The sequence below is a fragment of the Onychomys torridus genome, chromosome 20 (assembly GCF_903995425.1).
Source record: "Onychomys torridus chromosome 20, mOncTor1.1, whole genome shotgun sequence".
NCBI classification, from domain to species: domain Eukaryota; kingdom Metazoa; phylum Chordata; class Mammalia; order Rodentia; family Cricetidae; genus Onychomys; species Onychomys torridus.
Window position 1 is genome coordinate 7,079,257 of NC_050462.1, and position 20,725 is coordinate 7,099,981.

Here is a 20,725-nt window from a genome sequence, read left to right on the forward strand (position 1 = left end):
GAAAAGAGGAAACTATATTCATTCAAAGTCTTTAAGACAGATACTGAGTATCTATAGGTAGAACTTCATTAAGTACTCTTACCTACCAGTATCAAGATACCAAAGATCCTTGCAGCAAACTTGACTATTAAGTGCTTTTTTGTAGCCGTCTCTTCCACTCCAAAAATATAATCGAGTTCCGATTGCAACAGCGCAGTGTCCAGCTCTTGGTCTGGGCCTTGAATTTTTTTTATCTTCCTGAGAATCTGATACTAGAGTTGTCCACTCTGCTGTATCTAAAAAGAAAGAAATTTCCATGACTCAGTTATTGCTCTGAAGCAATAAATATCAAAAATTACTTTATTATGTTAATGAGCAAGTTTCAAAGACTCACCTAGATTTAGGTAAGAAAATGAGCTGGTACATCTCCATTCACAATCATGAGGTGAATTCTCAGTATTTTCCCCCTTGTGTGGAACCCATCCACCAAAAATGTACATCCTAGAAAGCAAAAGAAAACCAAGAACTTAAAGTAAGTGGTTTAATTTTACTTTTTGGATAGGAAATACAAGAATAAACTCAAATTTATTTGTTGGTTTAAAACTTCAGAACTACTCGCTTACCTACTACACTGTAAAGGTAGTATTATATAAACAAAATGAATAAAATGGTCCTTTAAAAAAGAGTTTACCATTTTAAGTCAGGGTGGTACACAGCTGAAGTCAGAGGTACTTGGGAAGCTAGGAAAGAGGAGGATTACTGGAGCCCACACTGGGAAGTGAAACAAGAGCCTGTCTCAACCACAACAGCAAAAGAAATCAACAACTTGAGAAAGTGGTACTGAATCAAAATTATACTCTGGAAAGTAAGTTTAGTGAAGATTGTTTCAACTATAATATGATTAAAACCCAGACCTGTGTGTAATACAGTCAGGGTGCAGGCATCTATCCCTGCTTCCTGACTGTAGATGCACTGAGGTCCCCCAAATGGAGGACTACCACCTCCAACTGTGAGCACAGCCAGCCCTTCCTTCCTAGGTTGCTTCTGTCAGGAAAAATAACTAAGACAGTGACCAAAAAAGGTGAAATGTCACGTAACTCTGGGTCACTGCTATTACTTACACGTACCAACTTTAAGGCTGGTGTGGCTATGAATGCCTGTAGTCCCAACTGCATGGGAGGCTGTGGTCAAAAGGATGCTTGAACAAGCTTGGTGGTGCAGGCTTACAATCCCAGCTACCCAGGGAGGCTGAGGCAGGAAGATCACAAGTCCTGCATGGACAAGTTAGTGAGACTTGGTCCTCAAATTAAAATAAAATAAAATAAGGTTTGGTGATGTAGCTCTACGTATGGTAGTTAAGATGCTCAGTTGAAACTCCAGCACTGACTGTTAAAACAGATAAAGAACCTTAAACTTCCCAGCACTCTAGAGGTCCTAGTCGGAACACTGTCCAGGAATGGAGTAGTGTAAAAATTCTGAGTGCTTGTGGGAAAACTCCTAGAAAACAAGACAAGAGTCTTGTGACCTCAGTTTCTTCAAAACACGGAATTGTTCTTGGAATGTGTTTGCATGCCCCACTCAGCTGTAGTGGATAGGAGTTTAACTTCAGCTGTTGTTATTCATATGCTTCTATGGAAAACATGTTTTTACCTCATGTGGCTTGTCCTTGTGACTAAACATCTTACATGATTCTTAACCCTCAGAATACAAATTGTCTAATGCTCCCAATAGAGTTGTCTATTGCATGAGACTTTTAGTCCACCTCATTTTCAGGTCCTGCTCTCCCAGGCAAACGCCGCCAATTAAAGCAAAAACAGTTCTTTTTAATTTTTTTAAAAACATATTTTATTTCATGTGTATGGGTGTTTTGCCTGCATTTATGCATATGCATCATATATATGCCTGATGTCTCTGATTCCACAGAACTGGAGTTAGTGATGGATGTGAACCCCGTGCAGATGCTGGAAATCCAAACAGAGAGGACAAAGCAGCTTGGCAACACCTTCTGACACTTAGGTCACACCATATCAGGAAAGGCATGGAGAGGAAGGCAACTAGGTATCACAGATGGCGCTAAAAGAAGTCGGTGTACAGGTGTTTCAGCTCCCACAGACAAGTTACTTTAGCTGTGGTTAGCATGAGGCATTATTAAGTTTACTAATCTATGTCTAAGAAAGTAACATCTTTACTTTGCTTGGTATGAATCTTTCACAGTTGGTAAAAATGAAAGCAAGCCATACTTGTTTCCAATGACGCTGGCTGTATGGAGGCTTCGTGGAAGTGGTACCGTCCCCTTTGTTTCTGGTTGTGACCATGACATAGTTTCTAGAAACAAAAATAAGCAAATCGAGATCTTGATCTAATAATAGTACATCACTTTAATTTACACACAAGTATAGAACAAAAGAAGTACTTATCAAAATGAAGCAAAAATTGTTTTTAATCAGTTATCTGAATTTCATCTTAAACATTTCCAGACCACAAAAACTTCCAATTAGAATTTACATTTGAATTTAAAATTTATACTGAAGTATGCTTAAAATGTCATTAATTTTGAGTTACATGTAATATTTTTTACTTTACCATTGTAAATAAATGTGTGAAACAGTCAAAAATGAGAAGTACATTTCCAGTTACTCACTTCTAGAGAGCTGCCCTCAGGTCTCCCACTGGTTAGCAATGCTGTGAAAGCCACACTTCCCAAAGACAGGGAGGACAATGAGAAACTAGCGCGCCAACCAGACCCTTCTCAAGGTGAAAGAGGGCACTACTGACAACTGCAAAGGATGCCAAGTATAAATCTGGACCATTCTAGACAAACCAGGACCTATGGCAGAGCTCAAGGGACCACAGGAAAGTTACTGCCATAAACTGAATATTCAATTGTTCAAAGTCTCAGCTGTTTGAGAATGTAAATACTGACTATAATATCAGTACAACTTGATAAGTATTTAAACAAAAACATTTTAAATACAGTTAAATTTCTTTTTCCAATCATAAGAAATTCTTGAATCAAATTACGGTTACCTAAATCAAGCTGCCATAGGTCATCCAGGCGAGCACCGCACATTCCACCAAAAACATACATCCTAGGACGCCCAGAGTCTTTTTTACAATATATAATCGCAGTATGGGACTCTCTTGGAGAAGGTACAATGCCTTTGGTGGCTGGGATGCTCCAGCCCACGACACCAGAACCATGCTGTAGTTCCAACTCATAGAAATCATTTAAATACCTACAACATCACAAATAAATGAAAACATTCAGATAATAGGTATGTTTATTTGCTTTTTTTCAATTCATAAACATGACATATGCTAGCCACACACAGTGGTGCATGCCTGTAATCTCAGTACTCAGAAGTTTGAGCAGGAGGACCATGAGTCAGTATGAACTAGATAGACATCCTGTCTCAAAGAAGAAAATAAAAAGAAAGGGGCTTGAGAGATGGTTTAGCAGCTAAGAGTGCTTGCTGCTCTGGCAGAGGACTCAAGCTGGGTTCTCAGTGCTGACATGGTGGCTACAAGCATCTGGAACCCCAGTTGCAGAGGATGCCCTCTGCTGCCCTCTGCTGCCCTCTGCTGCCGGCACCTGCATGCACATGGTGCAATCAACTCATGCAAACACACACAGATGTTTTTAAAGAGAAAAATGTCTATTATATGCTTAATGTAAAAAAAAGTCACATAGTACAGAGAGGCACTCAACAAGAAAAACTTCCAGATATTCATTCATTCCCTATGTGTTGATCAAGCTCTACTATGTCCCGGGCACCTGCCATGATATATAGTGAAGAGAGCAAGCCTCCTCTTATTACTGACAACGGTGATGGCTTTAGAAGGCGGTCCCTGGCTGGCTGTGAAGGCCAGTGCATTCTTACTATAATAGTGCTTGTGGAACTCTCCGCCATGCCCTGAAAAGACCACTCAAGGATCTGGGCACACAGCTCAGGTGGGTGAGTGCCGCCCAGCACACAGGAAGCCCTAGTTTCAGTCTCTAGCAATGAACAGCCAAACATGGTGACAGATGCCTCTAATTTCAGCACTCAGGAGGTATAGCAGAATGATCAGAAGTCTGGTTATTCTTGGCTACATAGTCCAAAGCCAGCCAGGGCTATATGAGATCCTGTCTCAAAATAAGCTAATGTAGGTATGTCAGGTGATAGCCCAATTAAATCCATCCCTCAGCCACCTCAGCTAACTACCCCATGTGGGAGAACCACTCAAGCTTTCCCACTGAAGGGTTCATCCATCCCCTTCATGTCTTTGATTTCCTTACTTACAGAGTTTACCAGCACGAGAAAAGTTGTTACTTTGCATCATTCTTACACAGTACTAGATAACCAACAGTAATTATGGACAATATTTCAGCAAATACCTTGAAGCTATTGCTATCTGGAATGGTTACTGCTTTGCAACCTTTTTAGCACACTATAATGTCATAGCAATGTCCTAAATAGTATCTTTAATTTAGAAACTGTCATTAATCTGTGAAAAAAAAAATCATATATATATATATATGTTTCTTTTTTTATGTTTTTTTGAGACAGGGTTTCTCTGTGTAGCTTTTGGAGCCTGTCATGGAACTCACTCTGTAGCCCAGGCTGGCCTTGAACTCACGGAGATCTGCCTGCCTCGGCCTCCCAAGCACTGGGATTAAAGGCATGCGCCACCACTGCCCGGTGACATATATTTCTTACTGCAATAACTTGACTTTTTTGCAAATGCATGCACATGTGGTATACATGCATGTGTGCATACATGTAAGCAGGGGGTGACATTAGGTTGTTGTCTCTACCTTTTAGAATTGAGGCACTCTGTCCTGAACCCGGAACTTGGTTTGTTTTGTCTAGTCTTGCCCAGAGCCCTTCTGTTCCTGTCTCCTGTCCACTGGGGTGACATACAGTCACCACACCCACCTCACTTTCTATGTGGGTTCTGGGGATCCAGACACAAAGTCTTCACATTTGCACAAAAAGAGCTTAACCTGCTGAGCTATCTCCCAATTCCAAAATGACTTTTGTAACAACTAATTCAATTTCCTACTAATTTTTTATTCAAGTATGAGGGCAAAAAGCAAAGCAGTTAGAAAATAAAACGTGAAAGTTTGGGGACTGGAGAACTGGCTCGGCGACCAAGAGCACACTCCAAAGCCTGGGTTCAGTGGCCAGCGTCCATTCCAGGTGCCACAGCCGCCTGGGGCTCGGGCTCCAGGGAGAGCCAAAACCTCCGGCCTCATGGGGCATCCACACCCACGGGCACGTGCGCGCGCACACACACACACACACACACACACACATATACACATATATATACACATACACACACACACACACACACACACACACACGCACACACACACACACATACACACACACACATACACACACACACACACACACACACACACGCACATACACACACGCACACACACACACATACACGCACACACGCACACACACACACATTAAAGATAAGTCCTTATGTCTGTGGTGGTGCACGCCTTTAACCCAAGCACTCAAGGATGCAGAGGCAGGTGGATCTCTGAGTTCCAGGCCACCCTGGTCTACACAGGGAAACCCTATCTTAGGAAAAATAAATAAATAAAAATTAAAAAATAAAAAATAAAAACCAAGACATATATTGAAAAGGAAAAGGGAAAAGAGACAGTGATTCATTCTCTTTGGAAAAAGGGACAGACAGCATTTGCTAGTGTTAATATATCTTAATAGACTGTATGGAGTATGAGAACAATGGCTTTCATTTAATAACCATATTTCACACCAAGTTTTCAGATAAAACCAATTTTAAAATAACCATGTTATTGTTTGGTATTATGCATGACCCATTTAATGTGAATTATAGCCCAAGACATACAAATATATTGGCATAAGCAATTATACAAGTATCAACTTAATAAGATAATTTCTGATTAGAAAAGAGAGTTTGAAAACATTCTCTAGGGACTGAAAAACACACAAATACATGAAAATATGTTTACTGTTAGTCTCAAATATAAAAATATAAGCCTAAGCCTTATACTAACTACAGATAAAATATTTTATTTTGTCTTTTTTTTTCCCCAGAGCTGAGGACCAAACCCAGGGCCTTGAATTTGCTAGGCAAGCGCTCTACCACTGAGCTAAATCCCCAACCCCCAGATAAAATATTTTAATCTAAGTCAAAAAATAAGCACTTGGTCTATAAAGAGCATACCTGGGAACATTATTATTTGAGTCTTCGCTTTCATTTGCCAGACCACCAAACAAGTAGCACCTGTTACCATACAAAGAGAAGCTATGCCCAAGCCTAGGACAAGGAGGTGAACCAGAAGGAGGAGGCTGGGGCTTCACTTTCTTCCATAACCAGCGGCTTGCCTAAAAAAGAAGATATGCCTATGAAGCAGGAAGCATTTCTACCTCAGTACTGCCAACAGTGAGCCACCATCCCAATGCCTTGGAGTCCGAATGACACGTAAGTGGCTAGCTTCTGGCTGGTTTGTTGAGACACAGTCTCACCATGGGCTCTCTACACACTGAGTTCCAGGACAGTTCAAGGCTGGCCTCAAACTCCAATCTGCCTGCCTCTGCCTCCCAAGTGCTAGAATAAAAGGCATGTAACTCTGCCCAGAGAACTGGCTAACTTCTAAATTAAAATGTATATCCTGGGAAGGCTATATTCCTGAACTGGTGAGGCAAGAGGACCAGGAGGTGAAAGGTATCTCTGGCTACTGAGTGAGTTTAAGGGCAGCCTGGACTATGTGAGACTTGTGTCACAGAGCTGTATGTGTGTCTATAGGTATGTGTGCATCTATCTGTGTTAGAAGACATTCAAGTGGATCTTCTCTATACACGGATTCCCATGATGATACACTAAGTTTACAATGATACTAAATACCATCACTTCTAATTTCTTCCAAGTGAAAAAATAAGTATTTACATGTAGAACTTTAAGATTAGTAATTCATGAAAGCTATCTTTTATATATTAGGTAATCCATGAATGCTAAATATTTAACCTTTAAATAAGTAAAACCCATTTAACAAATCAAATTCTAACACTTATTCTTTAGCCATGAGAATCTTCTCTATTTGAAATGGTTGCTTGCTTGGAAGTATGTACAACCCATTCATATCTGCCAATGGCAGATACCCTGATGATCATGGCCCTTGGAACAACATATCAAGAACCATCAACAAGAATGAGCTCGTTTAATAAGCAAATCAAATTTAGAAAGGCTATATGAAACTGTAACCTCTCTCTGCATGACTGTGTGTGGGGGTTACTATTACTGTTAAAAGAAACCATTCTTCTCACACTGAGGCACTGGTTTTCAAAGCATGCTCTGGGTGGTAGAAACGCAAATGTCCAGGTCCCAGCACAGAGAAGACTCCAAAAACCCAGGGGTGGGAGGAGCAATCTTTTTCAGCAGTCCAAGGATGCCTAACGGACAACTGCACTCACCCACAGAGACCTAAACACGTGACAGTTCAAGTATCGCTAAAGGTCAGGTATCTTTATGCTATAAAGGTCACACCAGACGTAAGAAAAGACATCAGATACTTTGACTTATCAGTGAAGCGGAACATTTTCTTTGAAGCTATAAACTGCAGCATCTGTTACTGTACCTGTGCTAATACTATGTTTTGTAATCTCTTTTTAAAAATCACAATTTAATTAGCACATCAGACCTAAAGAATAAATGTGAAATACACTTACTTGTAACTCATATAACTCATTGCTGTATCTTCCATATTCAACCATTCCCCCAAACACTAGTATTCTAGTACCATCACAGACAAATCCATGGGCTGCACAGCCTGGAGGGATGTCTCCTCTAACAGCTGGTAGGAACCACTGATTTGTAACTAGTCAGAAAAAAAATTAAGATCAATTATAACAAATAATAGTTACACATTCCATGAGTTTGATACATGTGTATATATACATACATATATACACAAATATACACACATACATATACCCATTCTATATTCCAGGAGCTCTCAACTGGGGGTTCTTTTGCTCTCCCAAGGATAGGGACTTTACAACGTCCAAAATCATATTTAGTTGCCACAACTGGAAAGGAGATGCTACACCAAGTCGTGGGTTGAGCCTGAGGATGCCAACATGCATCTTACACCATACAAGGTAGCCTCTACAGCCAAAAATCACATGTCCCCAAATGTAATGCTGCTGTTGAAAACCCTGATTTTCATCATTTAACCCAAAAAAAGATGCTGGTGGTTGTCATCGCCATTAAAGAATTAGAAAACCTGAGATTTAGAAAGGCTTGGTAACTTTAATAGTGACTTTGAACAACAGGCAAAGAAAGAGTCAAAATAAGTGTAACTTCTAAATCCATGGGATTTACACTAAACCGAATCAAATACTTGTTGGGAGTATTGGGGAGGGTAGCAGAGAAGATCAAAATTAACAAAATTTCTCCTATAGATTTTTGCCTTTAGAGGACTACTGTGCTCAAATTGTTTCAAAGAAAAGTTGGCTGTGAAATATTACGTCGACCCCAAACTCAGTAACTAGTCTTACTAGCTTCCGATGATGGCTAGACTACTTACTAGCGGAGAGAGAAAAAGTCTAATAAAGGCTCATGCCCGCGGACCGGCGACGCTCGGGGCTCTTGGCGCTCTGCAGCGGTGCCTGAGCTGACAGTCCTCCCCGTGAGGGCACGTACGCACACCGACCACGAGTCCCTTCCCTCCCCGCCCTCCATTCCCGCAAGGACCGCAAGGCCCGGCTTGGGGTGGGCTTTGGTTTGGACAGCGGCGGGATCTCGGCCCCGGTCGGGGGAGAAGTCCAGACGGTGGAAGCCGGGTCCACTCAGGTCCACGGGCAGGGATGGGCCGGGGTGTCCCGCCGGCGAGACCGGTCCAGCCCACGGGCCCGGGAAAACCCTCCGCCCGCCCTCCAGCACGTCTGCGAGCTCGGGCTGCCGGCCCAGCCCAGCGAACGCCACCGCCCGCCGAGCGGAGGAAGCGGCGACCCGGCGGTGACAGCTGTCAGGCCCGCGTCCGCCGCGCCTCCCCTCCCCCTCCGCGGTCCCGAGGCGGGGTCGCCGAGCCGCCGCCTACCGGTGTTGTAGACGTGCAGCTCGTCCGCGATGCCCTCGTTGCCCCCTCCGAAGATGATCATCAGCTCCCGGATGGCCACGGCTCGGTGTCCGTGCCGGGCGCGGGGCACCGGCCCTGTGAAGGAGGAAACCCGCCTCCAGTTGAGGAGGCTGGGAGCCGCCATCTTCCCAACCCCCGCCCCTCGGCCCACAATGCCCCGCGCGCCACGGGCTCCACGGCTCGTGGGGAGGCCGGGCACCGCCTCCAGCTGTGCGCGGGCGGCCCGGCACGTGACCCGCGGGCCCCGCCCCCGGCCCGTGGCGACGTGGCCCTCGGGGCGCCGCCCGGATGGAGCCCCTCCCACTGGCCCGCCTCCGCTCCTCTCCCGTGGCCTTCCGTGGGCTGTTCGCGGGTCCCCAGGTCCACTCTGAGCATCTTCCGTGTGGGCGTGGCTCCCCCTCCAAACTGCTGCCACCAGGCGCGGGAGAGAAGCCGCCGCGGAGGTCCCGAGCGAGCGCTGGGCAAACCTGTCGTCTCACACCAGGGTCCCGCAGACGGCAGGACCCGGACCAGGACCACCGTGGCTAAGGAAGTGCGCTGCCCCAGCTCCGATCAGATTGGGAAGTGTCAGGCCTAGACAGCCAAAGTTACCCCAAAGGTGATCTGCTTGGGTTTGATTGAAGCAGGTGTATGAGTCGTCTTGTTGCTGTGATAGAAACAGTTGAAGGAAAAAGGACATTTTGACCCACGGAGAAGGAAGCCCAGCAGAGTAAGGAAGGAGGCTTGGCAGGAGGTGGCTGGTCACATTTCACCTGCAGAGAGCCACTAATGCTGGAACCCAGCTGCCTTTCACCTTATTTAGTCCAGGATGGTAACCCAGGGAATGGTGCCACTCACATTTGTCCCCATCTTAATTAACCTAGATAATCCCTCATAGACCTGCCCACAGGCTTGGCACCCAGGGAAACCTAGATAATCTCAAACTGACAATATTGACTATCACCATCAAGCTGACAATATTGACGACCACAGCTGTCATCGCTAGCTAACAACTGACAGTGTTTCCATACCCGGGCTCCATCCTAAATTACCTTCTTTATAATAACACACAATCTTTCTAATTGTTCAGGAAGTTTGGTACTTCCCTGTTGTGGTTGGGGGAAATGAGGCATATGGCTACAGAAATTGCTCAGGTACACACAGGAAAGGACCTCGGGCAGGATTCGAACAGGCTTCTATTTTCATGGCTCCAGCCTTAACCGCTAAATGTATTGCCTCCAACAGTAGACGTTTACAGCCCTTAATCCCCAAACACCTTGCAGTTCGGTTGGAAATGGATCACCAAGTAAGTGGTAAAACAAACGCTTAAAGCAATTTCCATCTCTGTCTCGGGTTATCAAGATGGTAACTGTAGGGAACACACACTGTACAGCCAGTTTTCGGAAGTCCGTTTTCTCCCATCTCTTACTACGTTATTTCTCTCATCCACCTGCCTCACACTCTCACCTCCCTCAAAACTAAGTGTATCGCCGTATCTCTAAGTTCTCATCCACCCAAGCTTTCTGAAGAGAGAATTCTCTACATGTTTTAATTAAGCATTCTTACTGTCAGCCGGGCAGTGGTGGCGCACACCTGTAATCCCAGCACTCTGGAGGCAGAGGCAGGTGGATCTCTGTGAGTTCGAGCCTGGTCTACAGAGTGAGATACAAGACAGGCTCCAAACCACACAGAGAAACCCTGTCTGGAAAACCACGAAAGTTCTTACTATCATTTCAGTTTCTGCATATAGAGTCATGCCTTGAGGTGCCCCTTCTCTCTCTCCCTCTCTCTTGCTGCAGATTGAACCCAGGACCTCCATGCTTAACATGCATTTCACTGAGACAGCCTGCTATGAATAATTTTATTTTCTTTTCTTTTTTTGGAGCTGAGGGTCAAAGGGCCTTGTGCTTGCTAGGCAAGTGCTCTACCACTGAGCTAAATCCCCAACCCGAATAATTATTCTTTAACCCAATTTCATAAAATGACCCCCAAGGAACATAGGAACTAGAGGAGGAAGATGTCTGGGAACATATAAAAGATTCAATGAATATTATGTTTTATTTTGTCACAAAACTCTTAAATGTGAAGAGTCTAAAACCAAACTGGAGAAGTTGAGTTAAAGAAGTAAGTTTTCCAAAACACAAAGTGTTTAAGGAATTTTTTTTCTGAGACTTCGGTGATTATATGTTATAGAATATTATTTTGAGATGTGTTACATTTGTTTGTGCTGTGGAACATTTGTTTAATGATGCAGAGATGTGTTGCATTCTTCTATGTTGTATCTGTAACTCTGTGAAGCTGTGTTACTGTGCCTGTCTAAAACACCAGATGGTCTAATAAAGAGCTGAACGGCCAATAGCGAGGCAGGAAAAAGGCGGGGCTGTCAGGCAGAGAGAATAAATAGAAGGAGAAACCTGGGAAGAAGAGAACAAAGAAAAAGAAAAGAAGGAGAGGAGGATGCTAGGGGCCAGCCACCCAGCCACCCAGTCAGCCACAGAGTAAGAAGTAAAGAAAGGTATACAAAAATAGAGGAAAAGTCCAGATAGATGGGATAATTTAAGAAAAGCTGGCAAGCCGGGAGGTGGTGGCAAACACCTTTAATCCCAGCACTTGGGAGGCAGAGGCAGGTGGATCTCTGTGAGTTCGAGTCCAGCGTGGTCTACAGCTCAAGATCCTGGACAGGGACCAAAACTACACAAACTACACAGAGAAACCCTGTCTCAAAAAAATAAAAAAGTTTTAAAAAAGCCTCTATGTGTGATTTATTTGGGAGCTGGGTGGTGGGCCCCCTAAAAGAACAAAAACAACCAACAACAATTAGATGATAGATTCTTCTTGTTGTTAATATTCTTAGGCAAAAAGACTTAAGAGGGAATTAAAAGTTGCAAAGCCAGCGTTAATTAGGAGAGAGCCTGTTCCCAGGCCTGCTACATCCAAGCACCACAAACCCAGTGGCTTACACTAGTTGAACAGCATTCAGGAGGCAGAGAAAGGCAGATCTCTGTGGGCTTGGGGCCAGCCTGGTCTACATAGTGAGTTCCAGGACAGCCAGGGCTTTGTAGAGAGACCCTATCTCCAAAAATATAAATAAATAAATAAATAAACAAACAAACAAATAAACAAACAAATAAATAAATAAATAGTAGAACCTGGGTTTGATTTCCAACACCCACATAGCCACTCACAATCATTTGGAACCCCTGTTCCAAGGGTTCTGACACCCACTTCTGGCTACCACAGGCACTAGCCATACCTGTGGTTCACAGACATACCTTCAGGCAAACTACTCATAAAATAAATTTTTTAAAAAGAATAAAAGCAGTAGAATCAGGCGATGGTGATGCACGCCTTTAATCTTAGCACTCAGAAGGCAGAGGCAGGCAGATCTCTGAATTCTGACTTTAAGGCCAACTTGGTCAATAGAACAAGTTCCAGGACAGCCAGGGCTACACAGAAAAACCCTGTCTTGAAAAAACAAACAAGGGCTGGAGAGATGGCTCAGAGGTTAAGAGCACTAACTGCTCTTCCAGAGGTCCTGAGTTCAATTCCCAGCACCCACATGGTGGCTCCCAACCATCTGTCATGAGATCTGGTGCCCTCTTCTGTATACATAGTAAATAAATAAATAAAGAAGAAGACAACAAACAAAGCCTAGTAGACTTGTCAGAATTGTCTCACAGTTCTAGAGAATAGAATTCCAGAACCAAGGAGTCAGCAGGATAGAACAGCAGTGTAGGCACCAATTAGGAGGAACGTTTAGAAAGGGTAGAGAAGAAGGAGGGTTAGTGGTGTCCCCCAGAAGACAGCATTTTAAAGGTGGAAAAGGGAACTGGAGACTTATTCAATGGGTTTGGCTTTGAAAACCACTTCCACCTTCATGAAGCTCCCTTCGCCCGTGGCTTCCTTTAAATACCAGCCCTCACCAAGTTCCCTGTTGACCTCTTCGACTATTGTGTTCCGTTTCCTTCCGAAGCCATTCTGAGTTCAGGTAGGAGGAAGAACAGTCTGTTGGATTTACAAATGCCTAGTGTAAGCCACTTTCAGTGGAGGAGGAGAAGCCAGAGAGAACAGAAGAATGAGTAACAAGTGAGGAGGTGCAGAGAACATAGACAGTCTAGTATTCTTTTGAACTGTTGCCTTGAAAGCGAGAATATGTGCTGTACTCAGGCAATGTCCCTCTGGCACATAGTGGTCATTCAGTAAGATTATAATTTCTATCATCATCATATTACTACTGTTTCCAATCCTCTCCCTTAGCTACGGGGCATTGAAGAGTCGGTTGCAGAGCAAGAGACTAGTGTCCAAGGGTGGCAGAGAGCTGAGTGTAATCCGCAAGGTCTCAGTTGTATCTCAGATACAGGCCACGGTTCCACGTTCTGGGGAATGCTAACAGGTGAGCTCAAGAGCAGTGTCTGAGCAGGTATGGGCACTGTTCTCAAGATGAGGGAAGCAGAGAGTGGCTGCGACATCTGTTACAGCTCCTAGACTCAGGACATGGAGAAGGCAGAGGGCAAGGCCGAGCTCTAGGGCCTGTGGGATCTAACCAAGTTACCAGAGCAGGGACTCAAGAGCCAAGGGAGAAAACCAGTTACAGCACGTGAGAAACAGGGAACCCAGTGCCAAGACTTGGGTGCAGACCCCATGGTACCCCCTCAGCAGCAGCAGAAAAGAGCCCAGAGCCCTAAAGCTCAAGCTGCCAAGGTGATAACTCACTACTGAGGTCCATCAAGCAAGAGGGATTGAGTGTCTATTGTTTCTGCCTGCTGTGTGTGATCTTGGATGCCGGCCATGAGAGACAAAAGAAAGAAAAAAAAAACAGCTTGACCCATGTAGTGATTCATTGGCTACTACAAAATACTGCCTTCCTTCATTGGCCTTAGGAGACACTATTTCACCCATTAACTGCCAACAGCTCCTTAGGGAGGGGTGGGCTTCGTCCTCCAACCCCACCATCCATGCAGGCATATTGGTAGGTCCACTGCAGGTCTTATGCAAGTGTAACCACAGCTTTGGTGAGTTCATAAAATCCTCCTACTCATATTCATAAGCAATTCATAGTTAAGTTCAGGGGGACACACCTGTAAGACTTAAAAAAAAAAGAGGGACTGACTAGTTGGGAAGAAGGAAGGGTTCGGGAGGAGAGGGGACACAGGAAGGTGATGGTGAGGGGACATGAGCATCATCAAAACATATACAGGTCTGAAACGGCTGAAAAATATGAGTAGATATTACCTAAGATGTTCTTAAAAAGACTCCGCAGAGGCCGATCTGGTTGGCAAGAAGAAATGATAAATGTTTGACTTTCAACTAAAAGAATAATGACTCGGATACATAGTTTAATGATAAATGGTACCACAGATGAAAAGTGCACATGAAGGGCAGACATTATCATGTTTAGCCATGAACTTAAGTCCTGAGATAAATGCATCCATTAAATAAATGGTGTGAAGTAGTATTATGTATGATATCATAGAGAATACTTGAGCATACTTAGACGATATAGGTTATAATATAACTGGGCTATATGGTATGGTATAGCCTATTTATTACAATGATTACTATTTTCTTATTTTTATGTTTATTATTATTATTTGTGTGTGGGGTGTGTGTGTGTGCAGGTACCCTCAGAGGCCAGAAAAGAGCATCAGATCCCATAGAGCTAGAGTTCTAGGTAGTTGTAAGCTGCCAATGAAGGTGCCGGGAATCAAACTCTGTAAGAGCAAGAGGTGCTCTAACCACTGAGCAATCACCCCAGCCCAGTGATTTTCTTTTTAACATTTAGTTAAAAAACAAACAACAGCTGAGACTCAGTCTAAGAGTGGTAGTGGCTCCTGGTCATTGCCAACCCCAGGGTGCTGTGCATTCTCTTAGCTTTATGTCCCTACCTACACTTGCAATGTCCTTTTCAGTCCGTTCACTCATTTATGTTTATTTATTTATTTCTTTGGAGATGGGGTCTCTCGGTGTACCCCTGGCTACCCTGGAACTTATTTTGTAGACCAAGCTGTCCTTGAACTCACAGAGATCAGCCTGCCTCTGCATCCTGGGTTCTGGGATTAAAGATAAGCTCCAGCATGAAGAGCAAGCAGCGCTTTTTAAAGCTCTCCGACATTCCTAGATTGTAGTGAGCCATCTGTGTCCTGTCAGGACACTGACCCACTCAACTGTAATCTCTGCACGGCTTGGGTGGCCATCTGCAGCACTGTGGGCCTTCGATCCTTGGAAAGGAAAAGTGGCTGTTCCTCTTCCAGCATCAAGGTTGGATGTCAGACAGGAAGGAAGGGCAAGGCTCCAAATGGTCCTTTGCCAGCACAACAGGAGCTTTCTAGGAAGTTGCAGACAGTGACTTCCTCTGGAATGCTTCCCTTAGCTGCAGAACACCGCAGAGGCATTTTGACTACAGACATTGCTGTCCAGGTAAGATGTTCATAGTTTCCATTCAAATGGATAAAGTAGAGAAGAATTATATCATGAGGCAAAGCAGTCAGCACATTTGTACAAAGTTACAAATAACTTGCTGCTGTAATTCTTTTCCTATTTCTTACCTTAGGGTTTCTTTATTCAATATCGAGACTAAAAATGATACAAGCACTATGGAAAATAGTATGGCTGTCTCTCAAAGAAAATGTTAAAAACAGAGGATTGGCAAGATGGCTCAGTGGGTAAAGGGACCTGCCGCTAGGCCTAATGACAGGAGTGTGATCCCTGGAACCCGCATGATGGAAGGAGAGAACCAGCTACTCCCACAAGTTACCAACTGATGTCTACATGTGCATTGTAGGATGCATGAGCATGCACACACACACACACACACACACACACACACACACACACACACACACGTACACACTAAATAAATATGAAAATAAAATTACAGTATGATCTAGCCATCCCAATTCTGGGTATACATCCAAAGGAAATGAAATCAGTATCTCAATGAATATCTGTTTCGGTTCTATTAGGCGAGGACTCTTCTACTTCGCCCATCCCATGAAGAGCAGCTGTGTTCCTGTACTCATTGGAAGACTCCTCACAATAGCAGAGCTATGGAGACAATCTAAGTGTCCAGTAATGGATGGCAGGACACAGAAATCGTGGTTCATATGTATGATAGACTATTACTCAACCATAAAATGCTCCTGACATTTGGAGCAACACAGATGAACCTTAACAATTTGTTAAGTGAAATATGCCAGACAAAGAAAGACAAATATTATAAAAGCTTATAGCCAGGTGGTGGTGGCACACTCCTTTAATACCAGCACTCGGAAGGCAGAGGCAGGTGGATCACTGTGAGTTCAAGGCCAGCCTGGTCTACAGAGAGAGATTCAGGACAGCCAGGGCTACACAGAGAAACCCTGTCTCAAAGAAAACAAACCAACAAACAAAAAAGCTTATTTAGAGAATCTAAAAATGTCCAAGTTAAAGAAACTGAGAATAGAATAATGGTTGCTGGGGATGGACCAGGAAGGTAAAGAAAATAGGTAGATGTTTGTCAAAGGGTACAAACTTAACACTAAGATGATAAGAGTCTGGGAATCTAATGTACAACATAAATGGTGATGTGTTGACTTGGTAATCAGTACAAGGTTTGTGCCTGTGTATGTATCAGGTCATGATATGTATCTTGATTATATTCAATCTTTATTAATTAACCATATAAATATAAAACTATTACTAAATTAAATTAGCTAAGTATTATCATTAAATTTCCATTTAAGTATGATTTGAAAGCACCACCAATACTGATTTCCATTTCTCAGGCTTTTCTGAGTATTTTACATGCATGATGTAAAATCATGTCTGTCTGTTTTTGTTCTTCAAGACAAGGTTTCTCTGTGTAGCCCAGGCTATACTGAAACTCACTCTGTAGACTGGCCTCTAATTCAGAGATCTGCCTGCCTCTGCCTCCTGAGTGATGGGATTAAACGTGTACACTACTACCACCAGGCATGTATGATACGTTTCAGCCCTTAGTTCTGTTAATAGATGGACTTAGTTCTGTTAATAGACTCCTAATAGATGGAGAAACTGAAAATTTGCAATAATATGTAAATATAACAACTGAGCTCCAAAGTCCACACTGGGTGCCACTGCACCATAACATGTCACTGATAGCCTGTATCTCTTTCCTGTCTCATTTATTTCATAAGGAGGAATCCACGAATACAACATGGAGACGTTGGCCATAGATAAGAAAGCTCTTGTATCCTCAAAGCATGGCACAGCGGGACTAGAAAGGAAAGGAGCTGGAGTTAGCGACATTAGGGATCGGGAAAGGGTCCAAAATAATGATCAGAGAGATTTCAGTTAATAGGAGTAGTAAGTAGGTCCCGTGAAGGCAGTTATTATTTCACTTTTGAGTGCGTACCATTCGCTTATTCAACAGCAGACTGATCAATCATTCTCCTAAGTAGATGCGAGATGAAGATGAGGTGGCCTTGGTATGGACTGACCAGGATGGGCATCAGCTTAAGGTGCTGCCTGCCCAGCTGCCTTAGGACATGTCTGAGGAGCACTCTACCACATCTGCTACCTCATGAGTGGATGCTGCTGCTCCCAGAAGGCAGGGTTATCAAATGAAAATCCCAGTGCCAGGCATGGGACACCTCCCTGGAGGAGTTGTTAGGGGGAGTCCCCAAACAATACAGCCATTACAACTGCTTCTGAGTGCTCCATCCTAAGCAGGACATCTGCTTCATTCTTCCTCTCCCCACAGGGCTCAAGAAATACTGCAGAAGAGAAGGATGAGAGAATTTTAAAACCATTAATATTGAGTCTGTGGTTAAGAACGTTTCCTGCTCTTTCAGAGGATCCAAATTTAGTTCCCCAAATCCACTGGGAAGTCTCACAGCCACCTGTAACTCCAGCTCCAGAGGCTCTGATGCCCTCTTCTGGCCTCCTCAGGTACTGCACTCCCATGCAGAAACCCACTCTTGGAAACATGGATGCACAGTTTTGTTTTGTTTTGTTTTTAATCTAAATGAGAGAAAAGAAGACAAGCAGGAGGGACAGCGGGACCCTGTCTTCTAGACATAAAATGGCATTGTGCTGGTGAACTCACAGACTTGTACAATATCCATGTTAACAATACCCAATCATGGGTGGAGGAGGGGCACCCGATGTCCTGGCCCTATCTGAGCAGCCATTGGCAATCAATAGCCAATGGGAAAACCACTTTTTCTTCGGTAGTGTAGCCACTGTGAAATTGCATATGATCCAGTAAATAATCTCTCTTTCCCGCTCTCCCTCTCCCTCTCTCTCTCTCTCTCTCTCTCTCTCTCTCTCTCTCACACACACACACACACACACACACACACACACACTTTTTTTTAACGAAAGGAGCTAGAGGGTCTGGAGCAACAGAACAGTTGTTGTTTGAGACAGTTGTTGTTGAGAACAGTTGAACTCAGGACACCTGAGTTTGGTTCCCAGCACCATGTGGTGACTCAAAACCATCTGTAACTCCAGTTCCAGGGGCCCAGCACCCTCTACTGGCCTCTCGGACACCAGATCCACACATAAGACACGCACATACCTGCAGACAAAACACCCATACATATAAAATATTTCTTTAACTAAAAAAAAATTTAAAATACAAATTTTAAAGGAACTAGAGCCAGGCATGGCAGCTCACACATTTAATTCGGCCCTTAAGAGGTAGAGGCAGGTGTATCTCTGTGAGTTGGAGTCCAGCTTAGTATACATAGTGAGTTCCAGGCTATCCAGGGCTACATAGTGAGACCTTGTCTCAAAAACAAAACAAAAGGAGATAGTTGAGGAGTGTCCACCAGGAATCCCAGCTTCAACACTAAATTACTTTGCTACATTGGACTTTATCTCCCCTACAGCCTCAGCTCGCTCATCTGAAAGGTGGAGAGAAATTCAGTTTACCTAACACAAACGCTGGGAACAAAAGGAAGCAGAAGCTGTGGATCTGTTTCCTCAGTGTTCCAAGTTCCATGTGATTGAAAGAAGTTCTAACACCGCTTCTCCATCTCTAAGTCCAGAAAACACTTAATCCTCAAGAATATTGATATTCCAGCTGGAGAGGTGGCTTAGTGGTTAAAAGCACCGACTGCTCTTCCAGAGGTCCTGAGTTCAATTCCCAGCAACTACATGGTATCTCACAACCATCTGTAATGAGATCTGGCGCCTTCTTCTGTATACTAAATAAATCTTTAAAAAAAAAAAAAAAAAAAAAAAAAAGAATGTCGATATTCAACTGGGTAGCTGCCAGGCACGTGGCTTAGGGGTATTTCGACATGATTAGTGAAGCTGGAGAACCAAATCTTAAATTTTACTAAATTTTCATTCATTTGAGTGGAAAAATGAATACTACACTCGACTGTTAGAACTATTTTAATTATATTTAAAACAGCGTGGGAGATGAGACTCGAGCTAGGGATGAAACACATGGCCCTGTCCATACTGGAGAAACACTCTACATATCCCTGATTTCTATTTTGGTTTGAGTCACTAAGTTCTCCAGGCTGGCCTCAAACTCCCACTGCATCCCAGATGCCTTTAGAAAGCAATCCTCCTGTTTCAGCCTCCCAGTGGCCGGGATTACAGGCCCACACTGCCACCCCCATCCCGTGTTCTACTGTTCAGTTTGTGAAATCTAAATGTATATTTAAAAATTTAACGTAGAAGTGAGATTTGCTGCAAATGCAAACTCCATGCCAGATTTCAAAGACCTAGTAAAAACAATTTATTTAATTAATTAATTTATTTAGTATTTATTTATTTTTGGAGCTGAGGACCGAACTCAGCGCCGTGCACTTGCTAGGCAAGCGCTTTACCACTGAGCTAAATCCCCAACCCAACAATTTTTTTTAAATGCGGTGTCTTTTATGTATTTTATACTACTTGTTGGTTGAAATATTTTGTGTACATTGAGTAAAGTAAGAAATATCATTAAAATAAACATATATATATATATATATATATATATATATATATATATATATATACTTTTATTAATGTGGATGATCCTTTTTAACTTTTATTTATCTATTATTTTTGAGGCTAGGTCTCATGTAGCCTGAGCTGGCCTTGAACTCCTGATAGACTGTCACTATCTCCCAAGGATTACAGGCATTCCACTTCACCCCCACCCCAGTCCCCAGCCCCAGCCCCCACCCCAGGTCTTACTGAGGAGTCTTGGAAATTTGAAATTACAGCGTGAGTTGCATTATATTTATGAAGGAAAGGACCGCTTGCGACGGAGACAGCCAGCAAAGACCTCTCTACAGCAGCCGGAGAGGGCGTTGTGGAATATGTTCCATGATCCTGGGCAAAGCCCTGGTACCATTCCTGGGTTTCTGGGGATCACCACCTGCAAAACTGCAGAGCGCAGAGGTTGGGACCAAGACTGCCCCTTCCCTGCCTGATTCCTCACCACTGCGGGCAGAAATGCTCTCTATCTGGAAACTTCTGTCTTTATCGCAGCCTCAGTAGAAGACCGCAGTTGTCTGCGTTTTGATTTGCCACAGCAACATTGCAGGGTCCAGGAGATTTAAAAGATTCTCGAGCCTGACTGTTGCTTTCTCTTGAAATTTACATAAGACACATCATGGTATAAATCACTTTCCAAGCTTGCTTTTCCCTGAGTTTGAATCTGTTAGTCCAGAA

The 20,725-nt window shown here is 43.6% G+C and overlaps 1 protein-coding gene across 2 annotated transcripts in view; it reads right to left on the minus strand.

The window, feature by feature from the left end:
* Hcfc2 (host cell factor C2) overlaps positions 1-9,362 on the minus strand; it is a 60,055-nt gene extending 50,693 nt beyond the window's left edge. For both annotated transcript variants that reach the window (XM_036170147.1, XM_036170148.1), the window contains exons 1-7: positions 9,071-9,362; positions 7,698-7,846; positions 6,196-6,356; positions 3,007-3,215; positions 2,220-2,304; positions 374-480; positions 87-275 (exon numbers count right to left, since the gene is read on the minus strand). In XM_036170147.1, coding sequence (XP_036026040.1) covers positions 87-275; positions 374-480; positions 2,220-2,304; positions 3,007-3,215; positions 6,196-6,356; positions 7,698-7,846; positions 9,071-9,233 — 1,063 coding nt within the window. In that variant the 5' untranslated portion in view covers positions 9,234-9,362. The remainder of the gene's footprint in view (positions 1-86; positions 276-373; positions 481-2,219; positions 2,305-3,006; positions 3,216-6,195; positions 6,357-7,697; positions 7,847-9,070) is intronic.
* Between the last annotated feature and the right edge of the window lie 11,363 nt (positions 9,363-20,725).